The sequence below is a fragment of the Scomber japonicus genome, chromosome 16 (assembly GCF_027409825.1).
Source record: "Scomber japonicus isolate fScoJap1 chromosome 16, fScoJap1.pri, whole genome shotgun sequence".
NCBI classification, from domain to species: domain Eukaryota; kingdom Metazoa; phylum Chordata; class Actinopteri; order Scombriformes; family Scombridae; genus Scomber; species Scomber japonicus.
This window is the reverse complement of record NC_070593.1, coordinates 19,134,686-19,156,300: the sequence shown is the minus strand read 5'-3', so window position 1 is coordinate 19,156,300 and position 21,615 is coordinate 19,134,686. Positions and strand designations below refer to the sequence as shown.

At 40.2% G+C, this 21,615-nt stretch overlaps 2 protein-coding genes across 3 annotated transcripts in view; one reads left to right on the top strand and one right to left on the bottom strand.

The window, feature by feature from the left end:
- The window catches only part of dnajc17 (DnaJ (Hsp40) homolog, subfamily C, member 17), a 33,797-nt gene that overhangs the window by 4,081 nt on the left and 8,101 nt on the right, over nucleotides 1-21,615 (top strand). Inside the window, exons 1-10 of one of the 2 annotated variants that reach the window (XM_053335604.1) lie at nucleotides 2,048-2,140; nucleotides 2,989-3,058; nucleotides 4,617-4,675; nucleotides 4,770-4,857; nucleotides 5,143-5,219; nucleotides 5,921-6,041; nucleotides 6,887-6,936; nucleotides 9,033-9,110; nucleotides 11,018-11,098; nucleotides 12,646-12,765. In XM_053335604.1, coding sequence (XP_053191579.1) covers nucleotides 2,123-2,140; nucleotides 2,989-3,058; nucleotides 4,617-4,675; nucleotides 4,770-4,857; nucleotides 5,143-5,219; nucleotides 5,921-6,041; nucleotides 6,887-6,936; nucleotides 9,033-9,110; nucleotides 11,018-11,098; nucleotides 12,646-12,765 — 762 coding nt within the window. In that variant the 5' untranslated portion in view covers nucleotides 2,048-2,122. Of the gene's footprint in view, nucleotides 1-2,047; nucleotides 2,141-2,988; nucleotides 3,059-4,616; nucleotides 4,676-4,769; nucleotides 4,858-5,142; nucleotides 5,220-5,920; nucleotides 6,042-6,886; nucleotides 6,937-9,032; nucleotides 9,111-11,017; nucleotides 11,099-12,645; nucleotides 12,766-21,615 lie in introns of those variants that run through there. The other variant, XM_053335603.1, reaches the window with a different exon arrangement.
- Nucleotides 18,575-20,746, bottom strand: LOC128375134 (cdc42 effector protein 3). The gene is made up of 2 exons (XM_053335407.1): nucleotides 20,666-20,746; nucleotides 18,575-19,276 (listed from the first exon to the last, which is right to left on the bottom strand). Exon 2 carries the CDS (start codon nucleotides 19,157-19,159, stop codon nucleotides 18,575-18,577), a length of 585 nt encoding a protein of 194 aa, XP_053191382.1. The 5' UTR covers nucleotides 19,160-19,276; nucleotides 20,666-20,746.

Sequence of the window (21,615 nt, the reverse complement as noted above, 5' to 3'; positions counted from 1 at the left end):
ACCATGTTAGTGGTCTTCCAGGTTTTAGCCCAGTTTCTGTAAATCATGTGCACTTCATGTCACATCACAGTTAGATAGATCACTCTTTTTGTTTAGTTTTTTTTACTTGAGGCATTCGTAGATTTTCAATGGTTTTGTACAGCATGGATATCTGTTACTACACGTTTTAAAGTATTGTGTGTTGCAGTACAGTGAACAGCATACATTTTTTTCAAAATTAAAGGGTAGGTGCACAATCTTTCCAGTCTGTCAAAAAGCAACATTCAAGTGCCCAAATCATATGCCTGTCATTTATTGTTTGAAAATTAGACGTGTTTGAATGTGGAGTGAAAAGTTCATATTTGAGGTGCAATGACCTGTTTTAAATGTAGGCAGCAGTCTCTTCAAGCGCATCAAACCATTTGAAGTAGTTTTCCTTATGATCCAACAGAGGGCGCTCTAAAACTTCACTATTAGCTTGACCTGTTGCATGCCCTACTGACCTATCAGTAAAACTAAGATAATTTTATGTAGTGTTGTTTTGTTAAAATGGAGGACAACAGCAAGTGGACTGTCACAACACCAAAACATCTGAGAGGGTGCCTGTAGGAGTATTTTACAGACGTGCATTTGACTGCATATTACTCAGCACACTCAGCCTGGCGTGGCTGGGGATGCGGATGCATATTTGAATTAATTCAAATGAATATGGGACTGTCAAGTTACTTCGAAATGTATTCATAAGTGACAGGCCTACAAAATGAACATTGCAACAGGTTTTTCATGCTGTAGTCATCCCTCCTGTTCATACTTACCATTAGAAGATCCCTTCAAATGTGCCTACAAAGTAAGAGACTGGGGACAAAATCTACAGTCCTTGTTTTGAGCAAAAATAATGACAAAGTTTATTTGAAGATAATATGAGGCCTCAGCTACATGAGTTAGTCAAATAAAGTGGCTCCCTTCTAAAGTCTTTAATTAAAAATGACCCTCTTTTATGTCTCAACAGACAGTGTTTTCCTGAGGGTTAGGGGGGAAATCCATTAATAAAAAAACTAAAACTATATAACATGCTTTGGAAATGGTTAACAAAAAGATTAAGGAATACAAAATTTGTGGTCAAATAAGTGAAACTCACAAAAGCACCCCATCGTCCTTTAAAAAACAAAACAAAATGTCTGTTTGAGGCACTGATTGCATTGTTCAAGTCTGGAAACTCTCAAACTGTTATCGCTGCCTGTTAGTCAGTGGTTCCCATAATGCTTCTCTGCTTCACCTTGATCTCATTGTGGAATGACACTGTTATTTTTATATCTGTATTTGGATGAAAGATAATACAATTTGAACTTGAATATGAGTTTTTTATTTCCCTTTTTTTGTCCCATATTCAAAATCTTTGAAGAGCATTGGAGAAAGCTATAATAGGGAGCACTGAGAAAAGAAAAGGGAGAAACAGACAGAGGGAGGCTAAAAAGGGGAAGTAGGCTTAGTCCAACAGTAAGCATATGTGTTTGGCGCCAGTCCACAGCCCTGCGTGTCAGTCTCGATCTGTAGGACGGCTCTGTGTGCCAAGCAGCAAGACTAAATAGCCCTTAATGATGTCTAGTCTCTCAGAGCCCTCTCAGCGAACCAAGATCTCATTTAATATTGGAAGTATAAAGAAAAAAAATCGGATTGTAACCAAGAGATGGAAGAAAGGACTTGTGACATTTAGAAGTTGTCTGAGTCATGGTCATCTCTAGAGGTTTTATTGGAGGCTTGTAACCCTTTTGTATAATCATGCACATTTTGCTTTTGACAGTGGGCATCCAGCCTAATGTGTCTAAGTTGACTGTCATGGAGACTGATTGGAGTTGCTGTTAAAAAGGCTTGGACACTGATGGATTACACCATTCTGCTCAGTTCCCTCACAGTTGGGTTTTGCCCCCCACCCACTCCAGTAAAGTCAGCTCTGTATGCTTTGGCATGTGTTCTGGAGATACAATTGTGCAAAACAACACACAGGGAAACAGTGCGTACACCAGAGGACAAGGCGTCCAACGCAAACGTTTCCCAGGCAGGAAAAAGAGGAGCTCCCAATTTCTGTAGCTCGCAGCATACTGGCAGGAGATTGATTAGCGCTACAGGGAAGGCGAGTGAAAACATGGCATGCCTGATTAAGGCTGGTGAGAAAGTGTTTGTCTGTGAGTGTGTGTGTGTGTAGGTTGTGTGCAGAACGCTTCGGGATTTTCGCTCTACAGCTCCCTCTGGTCTCAACGGAAAGTTGCTTGCTTCCCTTCTCTCTCCAGAGGAGCAGAGATCTAATGAAAACCACCTTGTCATTAACTGGTCCCTAGAAGGACCAATGAACGGTTAACATTCCACGCAGTGACCCAGAGTTAAAAAAATCAGCTGTAACTAAAACCTTATATGACATTACAATGCTCCAAAGTATTGTTTAGTTTTTCCAGTTTGGTTGTCTGCCCCCCCCCCCTCCCCCCACCACCCCCAAAGTCTTGGCTACCAGCCTAAGATATTAATGGTGGTCTTCTCAGATTTATTAGAGACAATGGCACACTGTTTGTTGTGTTATTGTAACATTGTTTTCTAGGTTTGAATGAAGATGGACTAATACTAGGCTCCCACTCAAGATAGATTTATCTTGCAACCTGGCAAAAGGCCTTGAAATAGTTTGTAATTCTTGTACGGGTGATACAGGTGGTTAGGTTCCATTAACGACATGTCAAAAGGACACAAAGCAGAGGATCACTTCAGGTGTTGATATGATCCAAACAACACAGTCCCTGGTTTTTATTAAAATGCACACCTAATTTCACCCCTCCCCTTTTTTGTTCATACTTTGGCTTTCTCTGCCAAGGACGACAGGATGCAGATAATTGGTAATTGGTAGAGTAAGAATTTAACTTTCACAAGGCTGAAATTTGTGGGTGATTTATTCTTTTTGTGTCTGAATCAGCATGTTCCACTCTACTGTACATATTTTGATATGTTGGTCTCTTTTTCTTCCAGATCAAGAAAGCTTATCGACAGAAAGCATTGACATGCCATCCGGACAAGAACCCAGACAACCCAAAAGCAGGTGAGTGAACAAATGAGAGCGCTGTCAGTTACCCAATGGAACTGCAGTGTGATGAAATTTTATTATTTTTTTTTTTTTTTAATTCAATTTCTGTATTGTTTTCTGAAAAATGAGGGTAAATCTGACCAAACGGCCATCAAACTCCAGCAAGTACTTTTTTACTGTAGCGCTCTCAGCAAGTTAAATGCCAGACAGTCAAGCCACATCACTTTGCAGGAAGTCTAACCAGCGCCTGTCTTTCCCACCCCGGCTTTCTAGCCCGACAGAACCAGTCACACACCAGCATCACCACCATTGCTTCCACACTCCAATCCTCCTTGGCTTTCTGAGTCCTTCCGCAGGCTTCGCCAACCAGCATGTCTACAATTAGACCGGGAAATCTCAATGTAGCTTTTTGTCGGGAGGGGAAAAAAGGCACCTTGGACAAAAGGCTGGTCATGAAGCATGTTTTCAAGTGAGGTTTATGTGGTTTCTGGTTGGTTCAGACAATTCCTGATTATGTCAGGAAAAAAAAAAACTTGGGAAATTGGTGGGGTTGGGGGGGTTTGAGAGGGATAATACAAAAGCAGGGGGTCGGTTTCCCAGAAATGGAAAAGAAGTGGTTTGGAGGGCCTCAACACTTAAACTGCACATGGACAGATTTGGTCTCTATCGCACGAGAGCGGAGCAAGTCTTGGGACTTGCAGCCCCTCAGGGGGAGGTTGTATGCATGTAATAGGTGAGATGGGGGTCACAATTCTTCACTGAGGATACCGCCCACTATCCCTTTTTTTCCCCTCAGCCCACCATGTTGTGACACTCTTAGCTGCCTAGTGGGCATGGCAGGTCTCCCCCCAGTTGGATTTCATTCCAGCCCATTATATGTGTGGAGGTAACCTGACCACCTCTGCTGGCAGCATCATCTCCAGAGCCTCCTGTTAGTGTGCACTGCCAGTCCCCACAGGGAGTAACAGTATCAGCCCGTCAGGCCTCCCATAAGTGAATGATTAAGCCTGGCTAGTATAGTGCAGTAGTGTGGTGGTTGTATGATTGGGAGTGGGATTGTGGTCTCCCTGTGTACTTTTGTGTGTGTGTTAGATGACAACTGGGGAGGCTGAGTCTTGCGTGGTAGTGGTGATTGCGGCAGTGGCCCCTCGAGGTGCTCTAATGGAAGATAGATGGGGAGGCCAAGGGTTTGTGTGGGAATGCAGGGCTGAGTCACTAGAGGAAACAGGTTTCATGAGGCTTACGGCACCTTTTAAAACCTATAATGTCTCTTTTTTTAATCAACTCAGTGTCACAGTGTCAGTTTGAAGATGTCATGCTGAGTGCATAATGCCTCTTTTGGCATAAAACCCCTGTAGATGTCATGTTCTCCCTAACTTTACATCAACATGAACTTCTCCTCCATTTCTCATGTAAAAGAATTAAAATCCACAGATTTAACAATGCAACTATTTGTGAATTGTTAACTTTTTTGATTGCTGCTATAGCAAGTGTTCTTTATCTTAAATCGTGTGCACTTTTGTGTGTTATCAGTTCGGTGTCTTATCACTTTTCTCGTCTCACTTTGTTCTAGCTGAGCTCTTCCACCAGTTGTCCCAGGCTCTAGAGGTGCTCACTGATGCTGCTGCCAAGGTAAGGCCACTCATGCTTACAAACCTGTTACAAAGATACTGATACACAATCGCACTGAAACATAATTAATCCTGGTGTCCAATGCTGTTCTCAGGCTGCCTATGACAAGATTTGTGCTGCCAAGAAACAAGCAGAAGAAAGAAACAGGAAACTAGATGACAAGAGGAAGAAAATTAAACTAGGTGATTTCCTTTCACATTCCAATGCATCTCAAGGCTGTTTGTTTACTCATTTTAGTATAACTGATTGGTGTATTCACATTATGAACGGTTATATTATATTTAATAGGGTTAGTTGTGAAACATAATCCAGAGTTAACACAATACTAACAAATACTAACACTCTTCTCTCTTTTCTCACCTCTCTCTCTCATTTTGTGTGTGTGTGTGTGTGTGTGTGTGTGTGTGTCTGTGTGTGTGTCTGTGTGTGTGTCTGTGTGTGTCTGTATGTGTGCGTTATTATGCCAGATTTGGAATCCAGAGAGCGTCAAGCAGAAACCCAGAATCAAGATGAGGTGCAAATCACTAGAACACTTGAAGAAGAGGTAAGAATTTATAAAAAGACATATGAGAGATGATACTGCACCATGCACTGTCCTAGAGAAGATGTAAAAAGCTGAAGATAAAATGTCACTATACTGTAGGCCTTAGGCAAGCACTGAGAACAAGGTGTTCCAGTGCATCCAGGAAACTGAAACACACCCAGGTGCTTTTATTCTGCTTTTCATCAAATGCAGCCTTCTGATTGAGTTGAAATCTTCTAAAGACTTGGGTCAGGAACAAAGGCACTATCTGAGAGAGGCTTTTTTCACTGCCATATCATAATGATCAGTAAAACCATTAGATGATATTGCATGACTTGATGCACTTTGTTCAGGAAGCCAATGATAAATAAAAATGGTGTACATGCTTCCAAGATGAGTCACGGCATGTGCTAAGTGTGCTTAACGCATGTAAATACTTAGGTGACCATATGTCTTTGGGAGGAGGAGGTAACCAGTAGGTGGCACTGTTCTTATTTCACTCTTATCTCAAGGTGTTATTGCCTTCAATGATAAAATGAGGTGGACTGCACACTCCCCTGGAAACACAGACCAGCAGATAAACTATTTTAGAATGGGAGAGCAATAAAAGTGTTCAAACAATTCTAAATGAAAAGTCAAGTTGCATACTCTGCCGTCACTCAAAACTTGAATGTATATCTATTAATGCACATTATTATGTTGTTTGTGTGTGTTTTGGCCAGATTGCTCGTTTGAGAGAGGAGGGATCCAGGCAGCTTGAGGAGGAACAGAGGCTCGTCAGAGAGCAGATCCAGAGAGAGAGAGAAGCACAGCAGCAGCAAACAGGAGACTTCACTCAGAGAAGTACTTACATTTCCAAGATTGAACCTAGTCTAGTATAGTCTAGTCTGTGTCACTCCTGGTTAAACAGAGCAGTCGAGCGCAGTCCAGTCCTGCTTACCCTGGATAAGTCAACTTTGATCCAGTGAAGTCTTTTTATGATCCAGAAAGTTGAGTGAACCGCCATCATCAGACTGTCATTCCAACCACAGCAGTCACCACGCAGCCTGTGGTTCACCAAATATTATTCACATAAAACAACAATATTTTAATATATATTTGAATTTATTTGAACTTTAAAACACTTTGAAGAAGGCTATTTTAGTTTCTTGGCAGCAGGACAACTTGGCAGATTAACATAGAAATGCCAAGCATCCTGCACACACAAAGCTCAAACATCAAACTTTTAACCTCTTGGTAATATTTTTGCATTAATGCCTCTGTGTCTCCATGCTGGAGACATGAGGAAATTAAGAGTCTAGTAAACCAATTCTATGGATGTGTGGGTATTTTAGGAAAGTACTGAGTCTTGGCCCTAGAATAAACCTCTTTTTGTGGCTCAACAATTACAATTACTCATGCATGGTCAGCACATCTTTTGAGTCTCTTCCATTTGCACGCAGTCAGACCTCCCCAGCCCTCCCCTGGATCATCACTCTGTCTGTTCCATCTCGGGGGGCACTCAATGGATCGTAAGATTGTAGCAAGAGCCATACATTTAACTTGTGACAGGCAATTTTCAATAGCTGACAGCTGCACGAGACCCTTAACTCCTATCTTGAGTCCCATATATCTTCCTTCAACAAAACAATTGTTTCTTTGTCTTCTCACTTCACTGTCTCATCTCTCTCTTCCTCATATTTTCTCAGACTCAGGAGTGGAGAGGTGTTCCAAGAGCAACGTGACCCCAAAACTGAAGGCAAGTCTTTTGACTGTGAGGTTTTAGTCAGATGACGAGACTGGAAAGAGGGGTCAGGATGAGGGATATAATTCTTGGAGAATATTGCAAGAACATGTAAAAGGTATACTCAGGAGGAACTGCTCCAAGTGAGTGAAAGTACTTGCAGAACCTCCTCAGGGATTTTGATGGAACCTTAGACATTTGTAATTCATTATTTAAAGACCACATACGCTGTCTCACTGCTGCACGTACAGGCTGTTCTAACGCCTATCCTTGCAGAGTTGGCCCGTTGTCGTCAGGAGACCTGTAACTATGCCAAGAGAGGGCTTATTATATTTCCTCCTGGAAACGGCCGAGCCTGTGCATATTAACGGACACTGGGGATGTTAGCTAATGTGTTTAGACATCAAATCTGGTTTTAAAATTTGATAGCCATCCAGTGCAGCAGTATATTCCCTGACGTTTGTGTGTTCAGTTAGAAAAACAAACAGCAGCCATAAGACTGATAGCATCACAGGTCACGTTCATGGACATGGGAACATAACAGCAGAGATGTGTCTTAGTGGCTGCTGAATACGGCTCATGGTTTTAAAAATACATCAAATTAATTACATTTCAGATTATTGATAACAATCAACAACAAATTTAATTTTAATTAGGCACAAATATAGAAGTGTTTTTTTTTCATTGGTTTTCCTCATTGGTTAGAAGTCATAATATACCTTTAACTTGGTTTCAATAATTCAGAGCTAAACCAGATTTTTTAATTTAGACAAAATATTTGGGAAGGTTACATAAGTGACCCTTGTTGGATCAAGGAATAGTATAATTTGAAGTCAAACATGGACCTCATTTTACCTTTGACCACTCTTTAAAGTCTCATTGTCAGTATTTATTCCTTTGATGTGTCATATTGTGTATTTTAATGTGCACAAGGTACGTGAATATTAATTGCAGACAGAGACAGTATGGGTTGGGGTCACTAATATGTATCCTATCTGTATATTCATATTTAATAAGGAGCAAGAGAACACAGTAGTGTGTCAGTGATGTTGGCTAAAACCGTAGACATCAACATCTTGCAAATACCTTACCATCTTATTAGAAGATTAATGGATAAGAAGGTTATCAGTGGTTAGAGGGGACAGATCTTGGATGGAGAATGTACATTTTTACTGTAACTGTTGGTAAAATAGCTTATGTAGACATTCCCAGAAATCTTCTGTTTCTCTTCTGTCGGTGAGCAGAATGCTGGAGCTAAATCAACACTTAGTGCTTGCCAATTATAATACTATTTTAAGCAGTTACTGTGATATTGGCTAGACACTGCTATGCTCTGTAAATGGATATGAAGTTGCACAATATCTCATTTTAGAAGTACGGGAACTCACATCAGTGTTTAGTGACAGGACTCCAAGCAAATAAAAAAAATAAAATCATAAATTGCCTTGTTACCTTTGTTGAATGTGCTCCTATGCAGAAAATAGTTACACGGTAATCACATAATCACACGTAATCACATGAATAGCATTTACACAATACAATATGGCAAGTATCAAGACTGAAGTGAAGACACAGAAATATTGTTACACAAGCAAATACGGTAACCACTGTTCAAATAAAAACTCAACACACCAGAGGGGGGCCACCTCTCTTTTGGCCCTCAACAGAGCACCTTGGGCATTGACCTGCTTTGGATTACTTAGTCATTATGCTATTTCTTTGCCTTAATCCTGAGAAACAAGGGTTAGGGTTAGTTCAGCAGGTGTGTCACTGTGTATTCTCTGGCACAGGGACCCAAGTGTTAAAATTTCACCCTCTCTAGCTGTCCTGCACCCTTGGTTTGAATGGAAATTGACTGCAGGTCTCACAAGGGATGCCAGGGTGGTGTTCCAAGAGCTCAACAATATCTTTCTCCCTGTAACTGTAACCAGTCTTTCCTGGTGGTAATAGTAAACTGTGTGTTATCAGAGCCAAGCCTGCCTGGCATGCTTTGCCTTCTCGTCATAGCTGACTTTAATCAATTGTGCAATACTGATTAGATCATGCACCTCTTTCTTTCGTCAGTGCTTCTGACTGATCAAACTATCTTCTCTGTTTTCTTTCTATTTCAGTTGAAGTGGAAGTGTAAAAAAGATGACAACACGAATGGAGGCTACAGTCAAGACACTCTTTTCAGACTTCTACAAAAGGTAGATTTCAAGGGTTACTTATGATTCATACAACACACCTGTTCACGTTAGGGCAAAGTTACAGCAAGGTACAATCCAGGGTTGTGCAATATAATAATATACAGTATATATGGTAAGATGTTTTTTCGCTACCAAAGTAGTCATGGCTTTAATATCTCTGCATGCAGGAGGAGGCAATGTTGTAAATTATTGAGCAGGACTGCATTATAGTAACTAAAGTTACATAATTTTTCATCAATGAAGTGAAGTCACGTCATTATTTAATTCACTGCTTTAACCAAAACCCACATTCCCATCTGGTGATTTTATTAATAAATAGATTCTGAATTGATAATCCTCAAAATTAGTTGATATCTTGTTGTTAATATCACACATATTTTTATCCTGTCCCTAAGCAGATCGCCAAACCTGCCTGCAGAGTCCAGCCGTATTTGAGGTCTGCATGACATCAGCGCTGTAGATCGTTTTATTCTTCCCCTTAAACAAGGCCCATTAAGTTTTGTTGCAGTGAAAGTGCTGAAGGCAATGTTGTAGTGCCCTTTTAAAGCCATGCACGCCATTGTTTGTGCCCCTCTTACCAGGTGATTAAGCAGTACCAAGGGAGGCATTAGGAAATGTGCTCTTCTCATGCAACCATGTACCACCTTATGCTGTGATCTGTCATGAGGGCTTTTGGTGGGGCATGAGTTGGCCTGAAATGAGGATAGGGCAAGTGTCAATGACGTCAAGCCGCCCGGAAAAAGGCGTTTGAATTTCTCCTCCGCACGCCACGCACTCAATCAATATGATCCCAGGCAGGAGGGCTGTGTTGGAGTCAAGACTGGAAAAAAAAAAACTGTTGTTGCTTTTAAATTCTTTAGCAAAGGGAATGAATTTGAGGAAAATATTTTGGTTGACATGGCAAGCTCTAATGAGTGACAGTTAATGGTTTGGGCACGTAGAAATAGCCACCGCTGTGTGGGAAAGAAAGTATGGTATGTGTATACTTGTACTTGCGTACGTGTGCAGACTTGTGTATTTTGGCTGATTAAAGTAATACATCTTCGTTTAAGGGGGGAAAGACATGTTAAGATATTTATATTTTTTGAAACACAGGCCTTTTGAGAGTCTCCTTTGTCACTGTTGGCTTGCTCCAGACTGTCCTCAGTCAGCATTAGCATTCCTGGACTTTCCCGTTCCCAGAAAGATAGATTTTCACAGAATGAGATTCGCAAAGGTCACGGTCTTCCTCCTCTTTGCTCCCAAGCCTCTGCTTTTGGCTGGAAGAGGGTATTGACAGGGGGCCTCGGTTACAGGTGATACAAACTCTGAATAACTAATAAAATACCCTTTGCTCTGCTAATGACTGCATTCAGTAGAGATCTCAGTTCCCTGCTCAGACCTGCTTTTAGCCTGCCTTCTCCTCTTTCCATCTCTGTCAGAGGTCAGGGAATGGCTGAGATGCTCTTTCCCCTGCTGTCCTTTTGGCCAACCTTTCCTTCTTGTTCTTAGTTTCTGTGGCAGGGAGCTGGATGAGAGATACATCTAGTTTCAGCCTTCATGCTGTAACATTGTCTCTGCACTCCTTGTGCTGTATTGCCCTTTTCCTCTTTTAAGATGTCATAGAGGGTCTCACTTATATACATGATGTGACTTGAATGTTCTTTGCAGTATACTGGCTCTGTCCCAAACATATGAAACTGATCATTAGAGATTAAGTTTAATAACCAAACACATATTGAGTCCTAACTTTTATTCCAGAAGTCTGTTACAATCACCAGTGTTTTGAATTTTTGTGTCTGCATGTGCTTTGTGTTTTCATGGTTATGGGTTGTGCTGTGAAAGGAAATACTAATTTGAATGTTTTGCATCTCTCCTCTTCCTCCATTTGACTTTTGTTTTTTTTTTCTCCCATGTCTTACCTCTAGTACGGGGATGTTTTGAATGTGATTGTGTCGGCCAAGAAGAAAGGAAGTGCTGTGGTTGAATTTTCAAGTGTGAGAGCAGCTGTAAGTACCTATCTCTTCCACACTCAGTGCTCTTATTTCATTTGTTCAATAATGAGAATCTTCAGAGCAGATTTTTGCATAGAACCACATTTCTTTGCCACTCATTCGCCTCTAAGTCCCATGTCACCTGCTGAGTTTGATTATTGCTAAAAATGGCACCTGCCATAGACTTCCCAGCCCCAGGGCTGTCTAGGTTACCTAAACTGAAGATTTAGTTATCCTGCACAGTCCAGATCTCTGGGCTGATGGGAACCAGCAGACGGAAAGATTTGAGCCTCCTCATTGTTCCACACTGTCTGGATCCTCAGGCCCTCTGTTGTGATGGTGTACTTTGTTGTTGTGGTTTCCTCACCACGGCGTGTGGTTTTCCTCTAAAGAACAAGTCTGCCAGTCTGCTGGGATCTGGGCATAGGTTCTGTGGTCTCTGCCTGCCCATCTCCAGGTCCCTGCCAGTTACAATCCACCTTTGTCCTTGTCTACATGTGTTTTTCATATATATGTATATTATTCAAACTGTCCCTGCACAAACAACCAGGTGAGAGATGATACAACACATCTTTTATATACAATGTATGTAAAATCATAATCATAATCACCATCCAGACTCTCAGTAAACACACACAGTGACTCTGAAACACATTTTTAAATTGTTTTAATTTATATATTTGTGCAATATATACTAGTGCAATATTTGAATATTGAATTTAAATAATATTAGAATCTTGCACTCACAGCACTTCATCTTTTTTTAATTACCTGTCTTGTCTTTATTTTACCTGCCTTGTAGGGATGGGCGATTATGGCAAAAATCTAAATCACGATTAATTGAACTTTTAACTTGGATTACGATTAATGAACGATTATCTCCACCCTTCATGAACAATTATGTATTTTCACAGTTTCTTTAGTTTAGTATTTTACACTGCTGCCCTCACACATGAGTATCTTTAGGGAGTGAAAATAATGATGTTTTAAGGTGTGACTTAAAAGCTGTGGTTAATATCTAGTTGATTTGATTAGAACTACAGTATGTAAAGATCATGGTTTGGGTTAAAATGATCACTGGAGACAAGTTTTCAAATTCCTTAAAGATATGCAACCTTTGCTGTCATGGCAACAGTGAACACCACGATTAAATGACATGAGCAAGATTAAGTCGATTAGAGTTTCTAAATGTCGGTTTCGATTCCTTGCCCAGCCCTACTGCCTCGTTTTGTTTTATGATGAGTTGTATTGTGTGTGATGCTGAAGGTATGTAGTAGTATATATGTATGTCTTTATGCATGCAGTAGTATGTCAAAATACCACACTGATGGTCAATAGCAATTTCATTGTATTTTGAGTACAGTGACAATAAAGGCATCTCACTTACTCTCACTTACTCTCTTTATATAGCAAGCTTTATCAAGAAAAGATCTTGTTATACATTATGTTTGTGGACATAACCATTCTCTCTTGAAGTGTATTATACCTATTGTCCAAAAAAAAAGAAAAACAAAAGCATCTTTATCATCAGGTGATCCACTTATATTATTTCATGTCTTTAGGAGCTGGCAGTTAAGAATGAAAGTGGCCTGAGTGACAACCCATTGAAGATTTCGTGGCTTGAAGGACAACCAGAGGTTATTGCTCCAGCATCACAGCCTGGCCAGTTCACATCTACACAGGTACCGATATAACCTGAAAATGCATTGTTGGAATTCCCTCCGTCTCTCATAAAACACATCAGCCCTATGTTACAAAATCTTCCCATGTACGCTGCTTCCAACATAAATACTATTTCCTAAACACTGTCCCACAAAGAAAGGTATGTAAACCTCCAGAGGTTTTATTTTCATATCAGTGGTGCAAATATTGCACCAGTGCTTGCACTCCTCCTTTTTGGCCTAGAACAATGTGTTTGGTTAAATGGGCCTCAGTTTATTTTCTTTGGAGTGGCGAGGTGCTGGCCCGGCACTGGCCCAAAGCCCCCAGTCGGCTGCTCATTAGCGGGCCTGACTTGGAAGACCCCAGGAATGCTGTGTTTCACATAGCAACCTGGAGAAGCAGTGTGCTATAATGGAGGCCTGGCACGTGAGACTGACTAAATACCAGCACTCGTGCCAAGTGAGTCTGTGTCCCCATAGGCCCTGTTAAGGACACTAAATGTTTTGTGTCGGATTTTCTTTTCTTTCTGATTATTTACATTTTAATATTTGTAGATATTTTTTTACAGAGAGTGTAAATGTGTAGGATTCATTTTCTTGAGGCCAAAAGTTTCCTACACAAAACTAGATTGCTTTATTGTGGAAAAACTATCTTTCTTACCTCTGATGGTAATGTGTTGCGTCTTGTGATTTGGAAAACACAGTAGTCTGTATTGTAATCTTTTTAAATGTATTTTGCAAGGCAAATATTTTGTCTCTTGCAGCCAGCATACATACAGACACCAGAGGCACAGTAACTCCTTTTCTGTCCAAGGATAATGTCATTTTGGCTTTATCCACTAAGAATATACAGTTTTTCTTCCTTGTTATTGGATTAGTATGAAATAGTATTTCTTTTTTTTTTTTGCAATGTCGATTTTACTACTCTGATGTTGTGATCTGTACCTGTATGAAATTGCAGATCAAAAGACGCTCTCCCTTGTCTTATTTGTGTCTCCAGAGCTGCCACTGAACAGGGTTTCACCCATCAACCAGTATAGTTTCTGAGACCTCCCTGTCAGGGCTGTGTGACTCAGCCTGCATACTGGTTGTTGTTATTATGTGTTTTCCTTTCAGATATCCAAAGCTGATTGCTTCATATTTTCTTTGCCCTGCACCCCAAGAATGAAAACATTACTATGGCAGGGTAATTTTCAAATTGGTCTTCAGTAAGAATACTTCTCTCAGAACAGAAACCATGGTATAGTGGGTGAACCGGTGTAGATGGTAATGTTAATCCACATCTGGCCTGGGGTCAGTGAACATGGGGGGTATTTGAGAAAGAGAGATAATAAAGAGGTAATAAGAAGCCAGAGCCTTGGAGGTCCTTCCTTGGATTCTATCTGAAATCGAAAAATCAGATCACTCTCCTGTCATCTACCCCTCCATCACGCCTCCTAACCCAGCCAGCTGCAGTCACATAGGAGGAACTTGGGTGAGAACTTGCTTCTTTAACCTCATCAATCCAAACACAGTGCTCAGACAGTCAGGGTCACAAGGGAGCCCAGAGACACATACATATGACTTCAGCCTCAGCTTCAGTTCCCACTCTGTGGGGCTTAATAAATGACTCTCCCAGCTCCTACACAAAGACACTTAGGAGTTATTGTTATGAGTAAGTTATTGTTTTGCTTAAAAGAAAGCAGATATGACATGATTTATAATGACCAACTGCAGTCACCCAGTTTTTCTCACCATGGATATTAAAAATTTCAAAATATCGAAAGGCCACATTTTCCACACTGTGTGCTCCAGACTATGCTCTTTAGTCAGAACTGTCTTTTAGGATAAGATTTAGAATCATCTCTGTACCTTGTTTTGTCTTTTCATCTTGACATAATAAATTGTCAGAATGAGAGATTGGGAAATGGGTAGGCTTGTTAGATAAGTGTTTAAGTTCTTAAGTGCAATAATTTGTTTTAGCATTTTAGTGTACACAGATGCAAATCTCAGGGAATCCTGAATGAGTCATGTTGCCTGAATGAGCCTGAAGTCAAATAATAAACAGTTGTTTTATATCAATTGTGGCCTGAGTGGTAACACAGACCATGCAGTTTTCAGACACTGTACATACACAGTACATGCTGTGGTTTTCTGAAAGCTGTAAATAGTTGTTGCATCAAAATATGATTTAGTATGTGTGACCAACTTTATGGATTCCACAGAGTATGACTAATAATTAATTTCTCACCTCCCAGACTGTAGCGGATATGGAATCACTATCTAAACATCTGCTTTGTCACTGCCAGACGTAATGTTTTCGTTTCAGGAGATGTGATGCCATCATTAATCACTATGAATCTTGATTTACGGTTTATTGTGTAGTTTAGCATGCCATATTATTTAAAGTGAATCTATCATAAAGGTTTTAAATTTGAGCTCTCTATGCCTGCTTCTTCCATCTAGAGCCGGAGAGCCGCTGCAGGGTTGTCACGACACAAACCAGATGCAGCAGATCAGCTATTCTAGGATTGTTTTTCCAGCCCGCCAGTTTGCAAGTGCTTGAAAAGAGCACTCTCCCCTAAAATAGTCCCAGAGTCTGGAAGAGATGCCCTGGATGTGGCCATGTTGGCATATTCAACCCTAGTCTGACCTCTTTCTGAATGGAGATAATGCACATCTAGGAAGTAGGCCAGCATGTTGTATTATCCAAAGGGAGTGTATTATGTTATTATTGGTTTGTACCTGATGCTACTTTTGTGTTTCAAGTTAACATAGAGTAGAGAGAGATAGGCAATGAAAAGGTTGGAGTTGTTGGGATAAATTGTGTATATCAAGGAACAAAAGCAGAGACGTCACAGTTCATAGAAAAGATACACTGGTTTAGGAAAGTTTATAGAGTATAAAGATGTGTTTGCATTTTCTCATTAGACACGGATTGTATTGCTTGGTGTGATTATGGTGTGGTCAGAATTTCAAAATTATTGTGTTACACCCAAGTACACCCACTTCATCATCCATATCATGAGAAGGGAGACCTGTTGTGTATTGGCTTGGCAATAACAATCCTATAGCATGATACAGACAGAATAAACAATATCAGTTTCACAAAATCCCCTTTTGTGTGAGAATCCATGTGAAACCATGCTGCATATTTCAGTAGCATCAGGTTGTTCTTAGAGACGCGATTACAGTCGGAGGATTCGCCAAAACAATATTTTTAGTTTTTTAGTTAGTGCCTGACAAAATAAATAAATCATAAGCTACACTTTAGTGAGATGACAGGGTTTCTTGCTATTCTGTATGACAGCAAGTTTAGATTTTTAGAAGAAGAGAAGTGGTACCAGATGTGATTGGGATACTTCACAGCTCGGCCAGTTTGTGCAGTGCAGACAAGATAATTTGTCTTCAATTACAGGCCCTTTCTTCCTACATCAGTCATGTGGCTCAACACTTGTTGAGTTCAAGTTTATGTGATTCTTCACATTAAGGGCAATGTAGTCATAGTGGCCAAGGACTTGTGTGACTGCAGGAAGAAACATTCAGTCTGTGAATGCTCATTATTGAAGGTTATAATGAATGAGTATAATATGTGTTTTCACAAAATTGGTGTGTGATCTTCTTTATCAAATCAAGTTAAAGTACAAGAAACACCAAGATTTGGTATTTATTGTGGTATGTGTGTGGTATTTGTTTTTTTTAAATTCTGTTTTTAATTGGTTAAAGTGGTCTAACCTCATGTTCTTTCTCAATAATTTGTTTGCACAGTGTCTGTCTGGCATTACACAATGCTTCCTTCTCTTGTGAACAAATAAGACTTTGTTCATTAACGAAGGGAAACGCTGCCCAGTGTAAAGTCTGTATTACTTAAAGGCTCTCTCTCTCCCGCTTATCATAAAAAAGTAGACTCTATAGATAAGACTGTCAAATTTCTGGTGCACCCTCACCCTATTTATTCATTTAATGTCACCTGTTTGTGACATAGGTGTGCCTCAGGGAAGTGCATACCTAACAAACCCAGCAGTTGCTTCAAAGTCTACTTTACTGTAATACAATATTTGCGGTTCTACACAAAACCCTGCTTGGCATGCCTGTCTAATTTAGGCTTGTGTGTCTCTCCACCTTGAAATAATATTGTGCTGCTTGTTGTGTTGGATAGTCCAAGGCTATAATTTATTTAGAAACTCTTAGGTATAAGTGACACACAAGGCCTATTGCCTCCACAGTGGCTTCTGACAGTTAAAATGCCAAATAAATTTCAGTCCTTCAGGGTGTGTAAACAATCTTGTGAACTCTCTAAAATGTTGACATGAGCGGTATTCACATAACCATCAATCTTGGAATTTTAAAGATATTTTTCTTTACTTTCCCAAAATACAAAACAATACAATACAGTACAATTTTCAATGCAAATCTTGTTTTCACAATTTGTTATTGTCATGAAATATACAAGAAACAGGGGCAATGATCCAGCTTAAAATAAGACATACCAGAACAGATATACAGTGTAGATGTACCCACAGACATGGCTGTTTCTGTTTGGACATGCATAGAATTTCTAAATCTATTGCTAGAAGCGGGACACTTGTGGTTCCTGTATTTTGTAGCATGACCCTTGGGGCACTTAGGAATTTGACTGGTTCTGTGTTTGCCCCACAGCCTTTCCTGGCAACCCCCTACTAAGACACAGACTGAAGCTCTGTCTTAACTTTCTTCTCTCTCCTCAGACCTGAGGAAAATAGACCTGGACTGTCAGAAGTACTATGCACAAACCTTAGTTTAACCACTTAAATGTGCATACTTGTGTTTCTCTTCACTTGTGGGCAAAGTGTATGTTAGATGCAAGCATGTATTTTTCATGTGTCGGGGATCTATTTGATCAGAAGGTAGTGTTTAAAGCCTCATCAGGACTTTTCCTGCAGTAATAGATGTCTCTGGTCCTCTTCCCTCGACACCCCCTGCATATGTGGAAGTATCATGTTACCCTTTACCACTTTCCCTCTCGTGCGTCGCTCACCAGAGTATTGGACTCTGATTTGCAGCTAAGAAAACAGCTTGCTCTGGCTTTTCTTTTTTTCCTTCTGAGGTCTTGGACCTGTGGCCTGGCTTGGTCTGCAGCCCAACCTGCCACCATTGGCTGCCTTTTATTGGAAGCAGAGCTAAGTGTTTGTTTTCACTGCATTGTTGGGAATGAGAGATGGGGGGTACCTTGGTCTACCTTTGAGTTGGGCCTCTGGGATGCGTGCGGAGGAAAAATTGCCCTTTGCACACAATAGATTGGCAAGCACGCCAAGAGCCAAGACATCACAGCTCGAGGACCTTGGATTCCAGCCGCAGCTTTCCTTTTCTTAAACACAACACTCTTAAGTCTTAACAGCCGTCTTCAGTGCTGTGCTGTGTGGTTTGGGGGATTACAATAGCAAAGGAAGAAAGTAAAATAAGGTGAAAATGTCCAGCTTGAAGTTTGACATCAGACAGAGTTCAGTTATAAGCGTAATCATTGTGTCTGTATCTTCAAGGGGTGAATCTATGGACAATAATAACTTTGCTTGCTGTTCATCTTAGAATCTTCAATGGTATCTGATTTTAAAAGTTTTTTTACTGAAATGCTCAAGAAAGATAACATTTTTCATCCTGTATCTCAGTCTTTTCAGTGTAGTCTCTCCATAAGTCACTCATAACTGCTTGGTACCCAGGGATCATATGGACAGATATCTCCAGATACATTTGGACAATGACTCTGTAGGATACTGGTTTGTCCATGAAATCAGAAGTGTGTCCCCAAGAAGGTTTGGAGTTAGATATTTTCTCTATATTCCAATCTCTTAGTAAAGCCCAGTAACTATAATATTTATTGTTTGTCCATCACCTGGAGAACATCATCCAGGATTGAAGGACCCAGGTCAAGGCTAAAGGAAAAGCCACTGTCCTCCTCCCTTTGCTGTCCAGCAGGTTTGTCAGTGGAGTCTCCATCCCTGTCTGAACTCAGGCTGCCCCGTCCAAAGCTGTGTGTCTGATTCCCTCTTTGGTACCCATCCTCCTTTTCCATATCTCTGACGTCATCGAGCAGTGGCATAGAACTGCATTTCTTCCTCTTCTGTGGGGCATTGTGCTGATGGCCCACTGACCAGTCAGGACTCTCTGAACCATCTGCCTCATCCAAATTCAGACGAGGGGGTTTGGGTGGAGGAGTGCAGGCCAGAAAGAGGTTCTGCTCACTCTGGGAGCTTTGTAGAAGCAGATTGTGGCCCATCTTTAGGAAGGACAGGTCTCCAAAGCTGTCTGTATGAGCATTGTTTCCAATATGTGAGATGTGTCGGAAGTCAGCCAGTGGTAGACTGATCATATTGACAGACAGCACCTCTCTGCGTTTTGAGTTTCTGCTGGACCAACGAGCAGAGGATGGTTTTCTGTACAAGGATGTTCGAAGTGGCATCTTGGCAGATCTTTTTAATGTAGGCTTAAATGTTCTTTTTGTATTATCCTTTGTATTTCCTCCTTTGTTTGACTATAAATCCTTAGGAAGTGGTCAATATTAAAAACATAATGCCATCTGCAACAAAAGAAAAGAAAAAAGAGACAATTTAACAAATGTACATCTAATACCAAATTTCCTTTGGAAATTTTTTTTTAGTAACACAACACTTTTTGATTAATCAATTTTTGATGGCTACAGTTTCTCTCTTATCTTGCTAGAATATAGAGCAAGTCTGTGCTTGGACTTGTCATGTAATTAAACGCCAGATGTAAGTATTGGACTGATTCTGAATTGGATTGGACAGGACTGTAGAGATTGCACCTGCTCCATTTGATTTTGGTTTAATGAAATTCAGTACTATTTGGCAGCAGAAGGATGTTCCAACAATGCTTTGAAGCTTTCATCTCTAAATATTTACTTTTCAAATCCCAGTTTTTTTCCAATAAATGCAGGTGTGGTCTGCTCTGTATCCTCTAAAGGAAGTCTATTAGCCTAGTTAAGTCTTCCAGTAAACAATGCAAAAAATATGCAGATACCACAGTGCCATTTGTTAGTCTGTATATGTGTAAATAACATCTCTTCACATTTTGTTTAGATAAAATGTGAGTTTGTAGAACAGTTTCTGTCAGAAATGATGTTAATAACTTGACTTTGGAGCACATGTTAATGATATTCATAGAAGTACAAATAGTTGAGATGCAATCTGTTTATTTTATTGTGTGGATTATGTAATGACTCTGGATGTGAAGATTTATAAAATGAAAGATTTTTCTTCCATATGTAACATTTAAAAAATAAGCTATCCATTTTCTAAAATAGTATGTCGATGTTATATTATTTTAAAAAATCACTTCTACCAACAAAACTTAAAAAGAAACCTCTAACACTTGTCAGAGTTTGTTTAAAAAAAACCCAACAACCCTTTTTGCATTCCGTGACCTATAATCATTTTATTGAGTAAGTCAGTTCATCAACGTTGGCATGCCAATTAGATAATCTGTTCAGTGTCTGTGATTTTACAGTCTCCCAAACAGCTTTGCCCATATTAGATCTGTGTTCGTGACTTGAAACACTCACTCTGTAAATTTGTAAACCACTACAGCAAACAGGTTTTGTTGGCCTGTAAAGGTTTTATCGGCACTTTAGTAGCAGCGGGAGATTGGAGAGCGTGGACACAACAGCATTCCTTTCCAAACATGTCAGTTTGGCCAAGGAGGAGTCATAGGATTTCAGCCATGAGTATCAAGTACAGGAAACACTCCATTGCCAAGTAAAAATTAAAGAAACCCATTAAAACAGATTGGCCAAAAACATTTCAACATTATCCTTCTAAATGCTGCCACAAATGATCAATCTGTTAAATGAAAAGACTAAGCTAGGTATAAAAGTCATTGATCTGAATTTTCTTGAAGTTTCCTATCTTGTAGTATAATTAACACTAGAATAGATAAAGATTGTTCTTACCTGTCTTCCTGAGAAAATACTGGATATTTGAATCCCACACTTGCACACACGTCTCTGTCAGGAAAGTAGGTTGCGTCTCATACCTGCACCACCCTCACATGCCCTTCCTTGACATGATGGGACTTGTTTAACGGTAACAGAATACCTTGTTGTACAGCCTTGAGACAGAAACAGAGTGAGTTCATATAGTCTTTTCTTCAGTGACAAAACCAAATCAACTAATCTACCAAATTGACGTATTAAAGATACAACATCCTAACTGTAAAAGAGATAGTCTTACCTTTGTCACTGCTGCCTAGGTGATTGTTCTCAGTCCTTGGACATTTGATCCTTACGTTGCTGATCCTTCCCAGTGTATACTCCCATTTGCACTGCAGAACACTCCAGGTATATTGTTGTTGAAAGTCTTCTTTGCCCAAGAGATAAGGCTGGTGAGGTCAGAGTACAAGAGCGTCAAGACATCCAGGTGGAAGCTTTCTTTTTTTTTTTTTTCCTAAGGCTTGGCGTAGTTTATATTTGCACTCACTCCACTTTAAAATGGTTGCCAGCCATCAGATGATATCATCCTGATTGTGATGTAAACTGGCCTTTTAGTTGTAAGTGTTAAAGTAAATCTTGCTGGATGTAGGGGGAATGATGAGGGAGGTTGTGTTTGAATAGGTTAGTGAGTGTACAACAGGTTGTGTTTGTGTCTGAAAGTGTGTGGTTTCATCATGTGTGTGCTTATGTAAAAAAAAGGAAGTCATAGTCAGTGAACAAACAGGGTCAGCTAACCAGAGGTGTGGGTTAACTGATCTCTAATCTCCATGTCATTGTCCCTCTGCTCTGCTGATTTCCTGATTTCCTGCCTGCTGTTAGCTTGTCTAAAGCCCCCAGGTCCAGCCCACTCTACAGACCCTTCTGCCTGACTGGAGGCTTACAGCTTCTCTATATAATCAAAACACACATCG

Bases quoted from the DNA above. Each gene is read 5' to 3' on its own strand.
- LOC128375134 (XM_053335407.1), bottom strand. From the start codon at position 19,159: ATGCCACTTCGAACATCCTTGTACAGAAAACCATCCTCTGCTCGTTGG.